General features: G+C 37.8%; 1 protein-coding gene across 3 annotated transcripts in view; it reads left to right on the top strand.

Annotated features, from left to right (window-relative positions):
• NPSR1 (neuropeptide S receptor 1) overlaps window positions 1-14,684 on the top strand; it is a 141,051-nt gene that overhangs the window by 33,504 nt on the left and 92,863 nt on the right. For all 3 annotated transcript variants that reach the window (XM_036863889.1, XM_036863890.1, XM_036863888.1), the window contains exon 2: window positions 9-141. In XM_036863889.1, the coding sequence (XP_036719784.1) occupies window positions 9-141 (133 nt within the window). The remainder of the gene's footprint in view (window positions 1-8; window positions 142-14,684) is intronic.

The following is a 14,684-nucleotide window of genomic DNA, read 5'->3' as shown; positions in this document are numbered from 1 at the left end:
TCTCACAGACTGAGCAGTTGATAACTCTGTGGGTCCTCTTTGTTTTCACCATTGTTGGAAATGCCATCGTGCTGTTCTCTACACGGAGAAGGAAGAGGAAGTCGAGAATGACCTTCTTTGTGACTCAGCTGGCCATCACAGGTACATAACTGCAGTGTGTGCAGAATTCCAATGGCTCCTCACTTTCAATTATTTTACCAATAGAATTGGTGTATTATCAGTCCAAAATGCAACTGCAAATTTGGGAGAAATTTCTATAGGGATATAAAACTCAAATTTGAATTTTTCTTCCAGCAAATTTAACATATTTAAATATTTATATGATTCCATTATAAAAATAACTTCTTATACAACAAACTTGAAAATATCATTATCAGTGCTACCAAAGCGTTCTAAAGGGTTCTACTTTGCCTATACACAGCAGCCTCCATGGTTCACTAAGGTGATATTACCATATCATACCGTCTTATGAGCTTAAAGAATATATCCCAGAAAATAGAGTAAAGGGTAATTAGGATTATCGAGTAAATGCAAAATTCTTGGATGAGGGTATAGTAACTTTCTTTCACCATATTTTTTCAATTACAGTGTTGTAACCCACATTCTACAAAACTATGTGTTCTTCTAGAGTGTAAGAATTTAGAGGTGGTAAGGAAATCAGCTTAGAATTGAAAGTACTGTCAAGAATAATAATAAATGAACAACTGAAATTTCACCATCTATTGTCAAAAAGAAGAGTTGCGTGTTCTAGTCAAATCCATAGTCTGCTGTGTTAACCTGGGCTTAATTTCTCATGAATGTTCTGGATAGTCTAGATAAATTAATTTGTTAATTCCCTCTGGAAAAACTCAAGGGGTCAGATCAGGAGCATTTCAACTAAAGAATTCTTGGAGAGAGAAGGTTTGCCTAGAGTCTGAGATTAGGCTAACTTCTTATTTAAGGTGTTAAAATTTCCTTCATACACATTTCACCATGATCTCAGATTCTGTAGTAAGGGATTTGAGAATACGTATCTGAGTCTTCAGTATGTATAAAAAGGTTACTCTGGTATCAGCTGAAGGATCCTATTCTTTCAGATTTACATAAACTTGATTTGAGTCCCCTATCCTATGCTAATGGCCTCCCCAAGATTTCTTCAAATTTTCTGGACTTTATATTTTTAGTCATCACTTCTGGTTCTTACTTGCTAATTCTGCTGAACCTTTGCTCTCTTTTACAGGCATCTCACCTTCCCTAGTGTTTTTTTTTTTTTTTTTTTTTTTTTAAGCCATACTGACGCTAACAAGGCCCTCAGCTCCCCTTTCTTTTATATTCTTTAAAATCATCCACAGAAACATAACTTTCTATGTTTAAAAGACTTTGTCAAATGTTTCTGGCAACAGAGGGAGATTGCATTATAGCAAAGCAAATATATTAAAATTGAATATTATGTATTTTTAAAACTTTCAGCTACAACCAGTTGTGTCTTTGACTCTCCAATGTTGTTTTATAGGATGACCAAATTTTTTCACATAAACATATTCTTGAATCATCAGATTCAACTGACATCATCAGTGACACACATATTTGAAAAATTAAATTCAGAGACATTATTCTTGGCTCTTCTGATAGAGAAAAATAAGCGTTAACAGTTATTACTGGGTAAGGCAATATTAATGCCTTTCATTAAATAATATTTTCCATCATGACTCACCTCCTAAGAGCAGCTTCCTACTTACAGGCCGGTATCCTTGAGTGATTCTTTAAGGAACATTTTGATTTCCATTTAGTAGGTGAATCAATTGGAGTTAGATTCAGCTGCACATCTATAAAATCCAGATAATGGTGGCTTAAGTTTACAAGGATTTATTTTCACCTATGTAAAGAATTCTGGAGGTAGACGGTCCAGGGCTCATATTTTATTTTCTTATCACTGGGGTCTCAGCCTCCTGTATATTTTTACTACATTAAAGGACTTTCATACTCAAGGTCACCTCATGGTATGGATGGCTCTTGGCTCAAGATGGCTGCTAGAACTCCTACCACCATCCCCAGATTCTAGTCTAACAGAAAGGACGACAGGAGGAAGGACAAGAGGGGCTCATGCCAGCTATGTGTCCTCTTAACTGGCATTCCTAGAACTCCCACCCATTAATTTTTGCTTGCATCTCATTTGTTATCTCTAACTGAAGAAAAGCTGGTAAATGTTTTTGTTTGTTCATTTTTAACCCATTGGCCAGAATAAAATCAAGCTTCTTTTCCTAAGGAAGAATGAGAGAACAGAGATAAGTAGCAGTCTCTGGCATAGCTTGTCTTCCGTATTTCAGTTTCCATTGAGAATTGAGAAGTTTAGACAATGAATCTCTGTTTGACTACCCATTTGACTGCTTTGAAGGTGCTTCCTCCAGAGTGCCATGTTTTCTTCTTCAGACCTCATGTCTTGGAAGGCCAGCACTTCGCATGTTGTCCAAACACTGCAGTGACCCATTGGATGACTGCCCCATTAAGTAGATAAACTCCTATTGTTGACTATTCACATAACCTTCCCCCCAACCCAGTTTTTGGCTATTATTAGCAATTCTGCAATGAATATTCTCACAATTAAATCTTGTGAGCATTCTTTATTATTTATTTAAGAAAATTTATAGACATGAATTTACTGCATCAAAAGAAGACACTTTTGTGAGCTTCAAACTGGCCAATGTCCTGTTAGGTCATCCAGGATTAAAAGATGATGAAAAATGTCATGGGACAAATGCTCTACAAGCTACCAACACAGATCCACACTGAGTCTTGTTTAAAAAGGACTCTGAAAACAAAAGCCCTATTGGCTTGCAATAGTTATAGAATCATGACCAGTTCCTTGAGGACACGGATTCTCTTTGTTCACCTGTAAATGTTCTATCTGTACCTACTCAAGTCTAATTTGCTTATTTTTAAAAGGAGCATTTTCTTCCACCCTAGCTAGTGTATCAGAGAAGAAGCCACACCTAATTTGGCCTTTCTTTCCCTTACAGTAACTATAGCAGCACTAGTATTTGTGAAAACAAAGAACACATCATTTACCAGACATTTGAAGAATTGTTTTTATTTTGCATCTGTATATTTTAATTCACTTCCCTCTTCTCCACCCTTCTGATCCCTAATTCTTCTCTATATCTTCCATAGGAATTTTGACTGTAGGATTAGCCTTGAGAACGGAAGGAAACCAGAAGTTCTTAAAGCTGCTATTTTGGCATATTCTGCCATTTTTAGCACTTCCATTTTAACAATCTACTGGATGAATTTAATGACTGTTTATATTTTACGAGCTAAAGTGCCAATTAAAATTTATTAGTCATTTATCATCTTCAAGATGGACTTGTCTGTTTTATTCAAATGCCATAAAGAAGGGGAGCTAATGAGAGTAACTCCCATTGAGTGTTCAACCAAGGAAAGACAGAAAATATATTTTTTTGGCATATATTCAAATAATGTCCTTCTTCTGATAGGACCAAATCTTCTCACATTGGTGGAAATTAGCTTTGCCTCAAAGCACTTTCTGGAGAGCAATTTACTAATAAACGAAGGTATGTGCCACCCTCAAAGCCTTCCTGTTAATTATCTGACAGCAGAGAAAATTGAGAGGTTCAGCAAGGGAGGTGAGACCAGGAAGACTGAGGTATTCAAGGCCATCCATGGAGTTCACTACCACTTCCAATGCTAATTTCACTCACTTTTTCCCTGGGGTTTTGAGTTGCATACTCAGTTCATTTATTTATTTTAATTCTGCTCATTCATTTTTTAAATATTTTTTCAGCTTTACTGAGATAAAGTTGACATAGACTATGTATAAGCTTAATATGTACAAAGTAATGATATGCTGTATGTACCTATTGCAATAAGTTCAGTTAGCATCCATCACCTCACATAGTTACAATTTGTGTTTGGCGGGGGAGGGGAGTATGTTAAGAACCTTTAAAATCTACTCTCTAAGCAACTTTCAAATATACAATACAGTATTGTTAATGACAGTCACCATGTTGTACATTACATCCCCAGAACTTATTCTTCTTATAACGAGAAATTTTTTCCCTTCGATCATCTTCACCCATTTCCCCCAATCCCCACCTCTGGCAACCACCAATCTGTCCTCTGTTTCTATGAGTTCTTTTTTTTTTCTTTTTTTTAGATTCCACATATAGCATTTGTCTTTCTCTGACATTTCATAATGCCCTCAAGATTCATTTATGTTGTCACAGATGGGAGGATCTCTTTCTTTTTATGGTTGAATAATATTCCATTGTGTATGTGTACCATGTATTCTTTTTTTATATAAATTTATTTATTTTTGCCTGCGTTGGGTCTTTGTTGCCGTGTGTGGGCTTTCTCTAGTTGCGGCGAGTGGGGTCTACTGTTTGTTGCAGGGCGCAGGATTCTCACGGAGGTGGCTTCTCTTGTTGTGGAGCTTGGGCTCTAGGCGTGCGGGCTTCAGTAGCTGTGGCACTCGGGTTTAGTTGCTCCGCGGCATGTGGGATCTTCCTGGACCAGGGCTCGAACCTGTGTTCCCTGCATTGGCAGACAGATTCTTAACCACTGTGCCACCAGAGAAGCCCTATACCATGTATTCTTTATCCATTCATCCACTGATGAAAACTTAGGTTATTTCCATGTTTTGGTTATTGTATATAATGCTGCCATAAACATGGAGGTGCAGATACTTTGAAGATAGAGATTTTATTTCCTTTGGATATATATACACAGGAGTGAAATTGCTGGATCATATGGGAGTTTTTAATTTCTTAAGGAAATTCCATACTGTTTTCCATAGTGGCAACACCAATTTACATTCCCACCAAAAATGTACAAAAGTCCCCTTTTCTCCACATCCTCACCAACACTTACCTCTTGTCTTCCTGATAATAGCCATTCTAACATTTGTGGTGATAACTCTTTGTGGTTTTGATTTGCGTTTCCCTGATGATTAGTGATGTTGAGTATCTTTTCTTGTACCTGTTGGCCATTTGAATATTTTCTTTGGAAAAATGTCTATGTTCTATGCCCATAATTTAAATGGATTATTTCTATTTTGGCTATTGAGTTGTATGAGTTTCTTATATATTTTGGATATTAACCCCTTATCAGATATATTGTTTGCAAATATTTTCTCCCATTCCATATGTTGCCTTTTCATTTTGTTGATCATTTCTTTTTTTATGCATAAGCATTTTAGTTTGACATATTCCTGCCTGGTTATTTTGCTTTTGTTACCTATGCTTTGGGTGTCATATCCATAAAATCATTGCCAAGAACAATTTCGAGGAGTTTTTCCCTATGTATTCCTCTAGGAGTTTGATGGCTTCAAGGTCTTACATTTTTCTTTAATCCACTTCAAATTAATCTTTGTGAGCAGTGTAAGATAGGGGGTCCAGTTTCATTCTTTTGTATGTGAATATCCAGTTTTCCCAGCACACTTATTGAAGAAATTATCTTTTATCCATTGAGTATTCTTGGCTCCCTACAGTCAACTATTAGTTGACTGTATATGCATGGGTTTATTTCTGGTCTCTCAATTCTGTTTCATTGGTCTATGTGTCTATATTTATGCCAGTACCATACTGTTTTGATTATTACAGCTTTGTAGTATATTTTGAAATCAGAACGTGTAATGCCTCCAGTTTTGTTCTTCTTTCTCAGAATTTCTTTGGGTATTTGAGGTCTTTTGTGGTTTGATATGAATTTTAGGAATTTTTTTCTATTTCTGTGGAAAAATGCCATTGAAATCTTGACAGGGATTGCATTGAATCTATAGATTGTTTTGGGTATTATGGACATATTAAATCTTCCAATCCATGAACAGGGGGTATCTTTCCATTTATTTGTGTCTTCTTCAATTTCTTTAATCAGTATCTTACAATTTTCTGTGTGCAGATCTTTCACCTCCTTCATTAAATTTATTAATAAGTATTTTATTGTTTTGGATGCTATTGAAAATGGGATTGCTTCCTTTATTTCTTTTTCAGATAATTGTTAGTGCATCGAAATGCAGCTGACTTTTGTATGTTGATTTTATAGCCTGCAATCCAAATCAGGCAAAAATACCAACTAAGCTCCCTAGCCAAATGGGGTCACCATCTGTGATCTTTGCTCTGGTGCATGTGTGAAGAGAAATGTCATCTGCCAAGATCTGAGCACTGGTTGCTATAAGCTCCACCCTTCTTCTCTGCTTGTTTCTGATCCACAGTGGTCAAGCCCTGCAGATTTCCCCAGTGATTCTTGTGAGTTGAGACCAGAGAGGGCATCCTGGGAAGCATCCTGCAACATTGGGGGAAGTGGATGCTCACTTTGGGATATTTTTTCCCCACTGGAGAAATTGTAGGCCCAGTAGGGCCCTCTCAGTGTGGCCTTGTGCCTGCCTGGGGGAAGGATGATGCTGTCAGAGTGTAGTTCTTCAAATTACCTTTCTAATGTGGTCCTTCTTGGTCTCTGTGGTCCAGGGGGTTGTTTCACCTCACTCCTGTGTTCTAGCATTTTCACAATCATGTCTTGTCTATGGACACTTGCTAGTCGGTCTTCTTGTGAGGGGGACTGAAGTCAGGAATGATCTATGTTGCCATCTTGATGATATTACTTGTAATTCTTTCCTTTCATAATGAAAATGCTTAAGACTATGGATTTTTTTCTGAATTCATAAATTTTATGAGATAATTCTTATTGTTTTTATTTTCCAAATATTTTAGTGTTGAATTTTTAATTTCCTCTTTCACTACTAAATAACTATTTAGTAGTTTTTGGTTATTTTTATCTTTAATTTCCAGGTGACTTTATTTTTCTTTAACATTTTGTAATTCACATTTAATTGTATTGCCTTGCAGTCAGAGAATATTTTTAGAAGGATTCCTGCTCTTTGGAATTTACTAAAAGTACCTTTGAGGTATAACAAGTAATTATTTATTTTGAAAAATATTTAACATTTACTAAAAATTAGGACATAATAATTAAAATTGTGGAAATTAAAAAAAAATCACCTAAATGAATAAAAGCAATGGTTGTTTATTTAGTGCCTACTATAGCAAGGAAGTCAGTCAGTATCATTTGTGTTGGCAGGACTCAAAGGTAGGCAGAGGAGTGGGAAAGCTTTGTAACACACAAAAAAAAAAAGAAAGAAAAGACTGCAGGTGTGCCCTGATTGGAAACTGTTGGCATGGGAAGCAGTAGGCAGACTATCCAGAAGTACAGCATCCTATGTGATTGGTTAGCATTGCATATTTGTCTTTCTCTGTTTGGTCCTAAGTTGGAAGCAGAGTCAGTTATTAATAAGGGAAGCTGTCAGTTATTAATCAAGGGCTGCCTATTTGGGGCAGATCACTACAGCAGTTATTGTTTGGCTTTCTGGACTGGTTGCTACAGATAGTAGGTTGGCTTCCTGAGCTGGTTACTTCAGGTTGTGGTTCAGAGTTCCATTTTTATATACAGTCTGGTCATTGTCCATATGTATATTCAGTCTCTCAAGGTATTCTTTTTTTTTTTTAAATTTATTTATTTATTTATTTTTGGTTGTGTTGGGTCTTCGTTTCTGTGCGAGGGCTTTCTCTAGTTGCGGCAAGTGGGGGCCACTCTTCATCGCGGTGCGCGGGCCTCTCATTATCGTGGCCTCTCTTGTTGCGGAGCACAGGCTCCAGACGCGCAGGCTCAGTAGCTGTGGCTCACGGGCCTAGTTGCTCCGCAGCATGTGGGATCTTCCCAGACCAGGGCTCGAACCCGTGTCCCCTGCATTAGCAGGCAGATTCTCAACCACTGCGCCACCAGGGAAGCCCTCTCAAGGTATTCTTTGTGCTTATCTTTCTGAATTTGCTCTTATTTACAGTCTTCAGATTTTCTCTATTTCCATACATGTACTTCTTGCCTGTTTGATATGTCATGAGTGACTAAAAGTGCTGTTAAAAAGTTTCACACTTTTTCTCATTTTCTCCCAGTATTTTTAATCAATATTTATTTTATAAATTTTAACATTTTGTTATTTGGCTCCTAAAGGCTCCTGACTAATATATCTTTAATATAGGTCTGAGTGCTTAATGTTACAAACACACACACACACACACACACACACAATCCTTCTAGTTTCTTTTATTAGCTTGCTTAAATTTTATTTATGTGATATTAATATTAAATGCATCTATTTAATTTTTATTGCATTTACTTTCCAAGCACGGGACTAAGCATTTTAATAAAATCTCATTAAAAAAATATATTTATCGCATTTGTCTTCTGCTTTGTGACTATGCTTGCAATAATTATCAGCAAGTATTTCTATATTTGAATGTTTCAGTGCTCACCAATAGTTGGCTTCCCCATTCTTGGTTCCTTTATTTTGATAGAGCTTCCAGTTTTCTGGAGTACTTTGAGTGCTAATATTTTTCCTCTTTCAGCCTGGATAGGATTCTCAAGCACCTGGCATCAATGAAAAAGACTTTCTCTTGCCTCCACAACAATGGCAGTATAGATGAGGACATCTTGAATTCACAACTCAGATCACCATAGATGTTGCTCCACTGACTTCTGGCACCCCACGTTACAGAGAAGTCTAAAGTCAGCCTGGAATTTCTTCCTTTATAGCTTACCAGATTTTTTCTTTTGTTTCCAGATTTTCTTTTCCTTTTTTTTGCTGCACTGAGCTGGGTACAGGATCTTAGTTCCCTTACCAGGGAACAAACCCGCACCCCCTGCAATGGGAGCTCAGAGTCTTAACCACTGGACCTCCAGGGAAGTCCCCTAGTTTTTTTTTTTTTTTTGAGGATTCATACTTTTACCTGTTTATATCTATTTATTGATCCACTATCTCAGTTCTGCTTTTTGCCAAGTAAGCTCTTTGGATCTGCAGATTAAAGTGATTTCTTAGCTCATTTTATTTATGTCTGAATATTGATTATCTTCCATTTGTTCTTATGTTCAGGAGCACTAACTATTCATATGTCAGTAACTATGGTACTTCTCTCTCACCATTTAGATATCTTGGTCCTATTCTTCTAACTATTAAAACTTTTTCTAATTATTGATTTGATTTTGATTAGCAGTGTTAACTCTACTTTTTAATGTTTCTAAAGTATCTTAAGAGTTGCTTTTCTTTTGAGCAGTTTCAAAACGTTCATTCCTTATATTATCCAGTACCGTTTTATCGCTGTCAACTTCTCAGTATTTCTCTTTTTACAACTTACCTAATGTTTTATTATCTCATCTTTCACCTTTTATGCCACAATGCCAAAGTTTTTCTAAAGTGTAAAAAGAACACAAAACACACTGCTTAAGATTTAAGTATGTTTCCTGAACTAAAAGGGTTTTTTTAAAAGGATTTTTTTTCTGACATTTGTGTATTCTTTTCTACTTAACATTACAAAATTTCTCTACCATATGACTCACTCATTCCACTAAAAGTTGCTTGATTGGCTAACATCTGAATAAATGTGCATGCTTTTCATTTAGATTACTCATACAGTAGCTATACAATACCATCATTGTTTCCCACTCTGAGAAGAGATGGTCTATGTTTGTAAAGAAAATCAGTTTCTCTTGAGCAGGAAAAGAAGGTATTGTCCTATTACTATGGGAATAATTTAACTAAAAGGAATGAACTCTTATCCCAGGAAAACTTTTTCTTCTTTAGAGAAACTGGGTTTCTTTTTTGTTCCCTCCCTTTGCTCCACCATTAGCACACTGTGTGACCTGGAAAGGGCAGTTAACCTCACTAAGCCTTCGTTTTCTCATCTCTAAAATGAAGGAGTTATCTGGATGATCTTAAGAGACCAGAAGTGATCTGGCTCTAGTAGTCCTGTGCTTCTAATTAGAAATTTCCAGTTGTAGAAATTGAGGGGAATTTTTTACATTTTCAGATGTCTGCCAATTAAACAACTTTTGTTATAATGAGTACAGGTCACCTTTATGAATTAGCTCTGTTGCTTAAAAATGGTAATATCTGTCTCCTGGTCCACATAGAACGTGTCCAATGGAATGTAGTAATAATAGTAATAATAATAAGATTGACTCACTCCTCTGCTGCTTGCTACCTCACTGGGCTTCCCAGATCAACACACTACAATTCCTTTTGTGGCTTATTCTTTCATTCCTTCCTCTAGTCATTCAACAAATACTATTAAGCACTTACCACGATGAGGCTTGGTTCTAGGTACTAAGGACACAGTGGTGTACTTGGTTATTAGTTACAGTTGAAACAATAAAGCAAAAAGGGGGACAATTTTGCTTTTGTCAGGCAAAGTTCAGTGACAGAATAAGCTTTGGGCTTGATTTGCTTAGCAATTCAGGAATGCCACCAAGGACCCTGTCTCTGACATGGTAGAAGGCATCCCCCTCAGCCTTGTTCCTCATCCTGGTTGTAGGATGCTGTATTCATTTGCTAGGGCTGCCATAACAATTACCACAGACTGGGTGGCTTAAACAACAGAAATTTTTTCTCACAGATCTGGAGGTTACAGGTCCAGGATGATGATGTTGGCAAGTTTGGTTTCTTCTGAGGCCTCTCTCCTTGAATTGGTGGCCATCTTCTTTTTTTGTCTTCTGTTGACCTATAACAAATAGACTGACAATTATTTCTCCAGAAAAAAAAGGTTTTATTCAGGATCAGTAAAGAATTGCCATTCAGGGTGTGCAAGTATGGCAAGCCATGTGCAAGTCCTCTCACAGGAAGGAGAGGAGAACTCTTTTAAAGAGGGGAAAGGGAAGCTGGGATGGCTACAGGAAACAAAGGGTCCACTGGAGGACTTGAGAGTTCAAACGATAATGGCTTTTCATTGGCTGAGTTGTGCTGACGTTTTCTCATTGGCTGAGCTCTTGCCAGGCAAGAAGAGAAAGTCTTTCTTCTTCCTGTTGGGCTCTGCTGTCTTCATACGACAGGAGAGCTCCCCCTTCTGGCTTCCTGACTCTATTTTAATTGAGGTTTCTGTTTATCAATTTTTACACTTCACATGGTCTTTCTTCGATTGTGTGAATGTCTGTGTCCTAGTCTCCTCTGCTTATAAGGACATTAGTCAGGTGGATTAAGTCCAACCCATATGACCTCATTTTACCTTAATTACCTTTGTAAAGGCCCTATCTCCAAATACTTTCACATTCTGAAGTACTGGGAATTAGGACTTCAACAACATTTTGTCGGGGGGGGGGGTAGGGGGACACAAGTGAACCCATAAAGGATGCTTACTAATGACTCCTGGGGAACTCTTGTCCACATGCACAGAGAAAGACTGACTTTTAGAAATTTCCTTAGAAATGTAGGAAGCCACCCTTCCCGGCAGTGCTTAGCAAACACGTACATGCACCTCACCAACCTAACTTGAGCTATATGCTCATATGTGAACTAATCAGTGTGAACAAGATATGCAATTACTGATGAGCTCAGATTGAAGTCAAACGCCCCACTCCTAGGGATTTAGCTTTCCCCAGAGCACACTGGCTGGGATGAGATATTTGAACTAAAAGTTGGGTTCTTACTAAAAGAAGAAGTGGATGTTGGAGAGATAACCTCATTACAAATGGTAGGGGGGAAAAGACAGAGTTCTTAATCCTCAGGAGTTTCTATTCAGGGGAGGGGTCAGGGGGAGATTTTTCTCAGGGCTTCAGGACTGGGGCAGCTGGGCAGTTAATGCCTGGAATCCAGAGCAGGGCAGAATATATCTCTACCCAAGAGTTGGGAGCCTTCCAAATATCTTTGAAGATTAAAAACAATAAAACTCTGCCTGAGAAAAGTAAAATTTATGAAGTTATAAAGTTAGCTTATTCGATTCAACTCAGGAACTTACACAGATCAAATGAACTGCAATTGTGTTTGTCTCCCTGATATTCAGATAGAAGGGTGATTGGTGAGCACAAACCTTCAGGATGTTTACAAATATCATCACTTTCAACTTTATACCAGCTTTGTGAGATAAATATTCCCGTTTTCCAGATGAGGATTACAAGGCTCCGAGAGGGTAAGTGGCCTGGCAAAAGTCTTCAAGTGCCTTTTGCCCTGCCCCATAGCCCCTCTGCAGCGTGAGGACGCAAGAATGAGGAACCTGGAGTTGCAGGTGGTCCTTTTCCCCTAAAGGGGTTTGAGAGCCACCAGCACCTGTTCAAAGGGTCCTTGTGGTCACACCTTGAGGATTCTCAGAGTAGAGCAACTTAGTATACAGACAGGCACCACAACTCTGTCCTGTGCAACTCTGTCCTTGGCTCAGAAATTATTGGCTCAATTCTAGATGAACTCTGCCAAAAATTTTAACATTAAGAATTGTTGCCTGTTTCTAATTTTAATAATTAATGGAAGTTTTACAACTCTCAGTGACTTTTAACTCAGTTTTCTTTGGCTTACTGTTTCTTGGGCAGTAACAGTGTGATCACTGTTATACAAACAGAGGCTGGACATGATCTATGACCAACTTCTTCCTCCACGGTAATATCATTGCATGCTTCTGAATTCCCCAGCTTTTTGTACAATTGGGTCATTGTCTCAAATTTGAGCAATCAACACTTGAGTTTAAAACGTGTCCTTGTAGCATACTTTTTAGGCTAATCCAATTCACGATGCTCTGACTTGTGTTGCCAACCGCTTACTTGACACGTCTAAAAATGCCCTTCTTCATGCACAGCTTTCCACACCTCAACTGCTGCCAGCACATCTTTGTCATTGCTTAGAACAAACAAGAAGTCATCCTAGACTCATCTCTTTTTCTCACACCACACATGCAATTCATCAGAAAATCATCTGCCTTAAAAAAAAATTCAACCACTTCTTGCCATCTCTATTGCTTCCACTCAGTTCTGAGCTTTCAACATCTCCTGCATGGATTACTTCAGTAGCCTCCTGATAGGTCTTCCTGTTTCTGTAGTTGCCTCTTTATAGTCTATGCCAAGGGTGGCAAACTATAGTCCATAAGTCAAACTCTGTCAACTGCCTGTTTTTGTAAATAAAGTTTTATTACAACACAGATAGGCCCATTTGTCTACATATTGTCCCTGGCTATTTATGTGCTAAAATGGCACAGAAATGAACAGATTTGACAGAGATCATATGGCCCACAAAGCCTAAAATATTTACTATCTGACCCTTTAAAGAGAAGGTTTTCTACTCTTTAGGTCTCTGGAATACTCTCGACTTGGCAATCTGAAAGGTCCTTTTGAAATAAAAATCAGATCAGGTGATGCCACTGCTCACATCCCTCCTATGACTCCCCAGTTTACCATGAGTAAAATCCAAAAAGCTTTACAAAGACCTTTTAAGGTACATGATCTGGCTTTTCCATTACCTCTCTGATTTCTTCTACTGCTATCTCCCTCATTCACTCTGCTCCAGCCCAAAGGACCCCTTGCTGTTCTTCCAACATGCCAGGCACAATCCTACCTCAGAACCTTTGCACATGCTGTATCTTCAGCTTAGAGAGCTCTTTCTCCAGATGTCTGCATGGCTCACTCTCTCGTGTTCTTCAGATCTTTGCTCAAATATCAGTTTCTTATGGGTTTCTAATTAATACAACCCACCAGCCCTAGATCCCAGAATTCCTGAGACTTCCTTCACACTGTTCTGTTTTTCCTTTTTTTTGCACAGCAATTGTTACATTCTACTATACTATAATTTACTTATGCACTGAGTTTATTGTTTATTGTTTGCCTACACTCCCTAAAATACAGGGCAGGGATTTTTGTTCTATAACAACTTAGAAAAGGACCTGGACACATAGTAGTCATTCAATAGATATTTGTTGAGAGAATGAATGAACAAATGAATAAATGAAAAATGAATATAAAATATTTACAGGTCCTAACATTCTGCTAAGCACTATGCGGGAATACACACACACACACACACACACTCCCCAATATGTGACATGTTCCTTTATCTCAAGAATTTATTATCACACACAAAGTTGAAGGAATTTAGGAAAAGTATAATGGAATATAATTAGCACTAAAATGACTAGTATAGCCAAATGTACAGAGTAGATTAGAATAAAAGAGAACAAAGTAGGACAGAGTTGTTTGGGAAGGCTCCTTGGAACACCATGAACCACTCCCAGAAAAGTAGAGAGAATTAAACTGAATTAAACAGTGGGTGGCAGGAGGAACTCACAGTATTGCATATGAAGGGCACAGCATAAGCAAAGCCAGGGAACCGAGGAAGAACATCTTTACCACACCTGTTGCTCAGCAAATTATTAGTCAGCCCTAGCTTAACAATCTAGTGTTGAAGTTTTGATCTTCCTCCATCAATCATCAATCAATCAATTAATCAATGGGACATTGAGGAGCTTGGTCTAATCCACCTAGAGAGTCGGTGTAGAGAAAACAGGCTATAGAAGGGAACATGGAGCCCGCTGGAAGACACCTGGCCAGGTAGTGCTGGAAGAGCACAGGTGAGGGGTATGCCTTTAGTAGAGCTTCTTGGCATCTGCATGTAGGAAATCCTGATGGACACTCACAAACCTCCAAGCCCCGGATGTAAAAGAAAGGGAAAGAAGGTTTCCATTTAATAGTTAAATTTATTAAACCGATCCATGATGGGAAAAGGCAGAGTCTTCTAGATCCACTGAAATAGTTACTTTGCTATAGATTATTCAGTAATATGCAATCCTCTAAATAGTAATATGATAATATAATATGTAATAATACATGTATATACATTAGATATATACATTATGTAATATATATCTATAACTTTCTGTAACTGTATATATAATATATAG

Source organism: Balaenoptera musculus, chromosome 9 (genome assembly GCF_009873245.2).
Source record: "Balaenoptera musculus isolate JJ_BM4_2016_0621 chromosome 9, mBalMus1.pri.v3, whole genome shotgun sequence".
Lineage (NCBI taxonomy): Eukaryota > Metazoa > Chordata > Mammalia > Artiodactyla > Balaenopteridae > Balaenoptera > Balaenoptera musculus.
The sequence above is the reverse complement of the archived record's forward strand: the minus strand, read 5'-3'. Positions and strand labels throughout refer to the sequence as shown.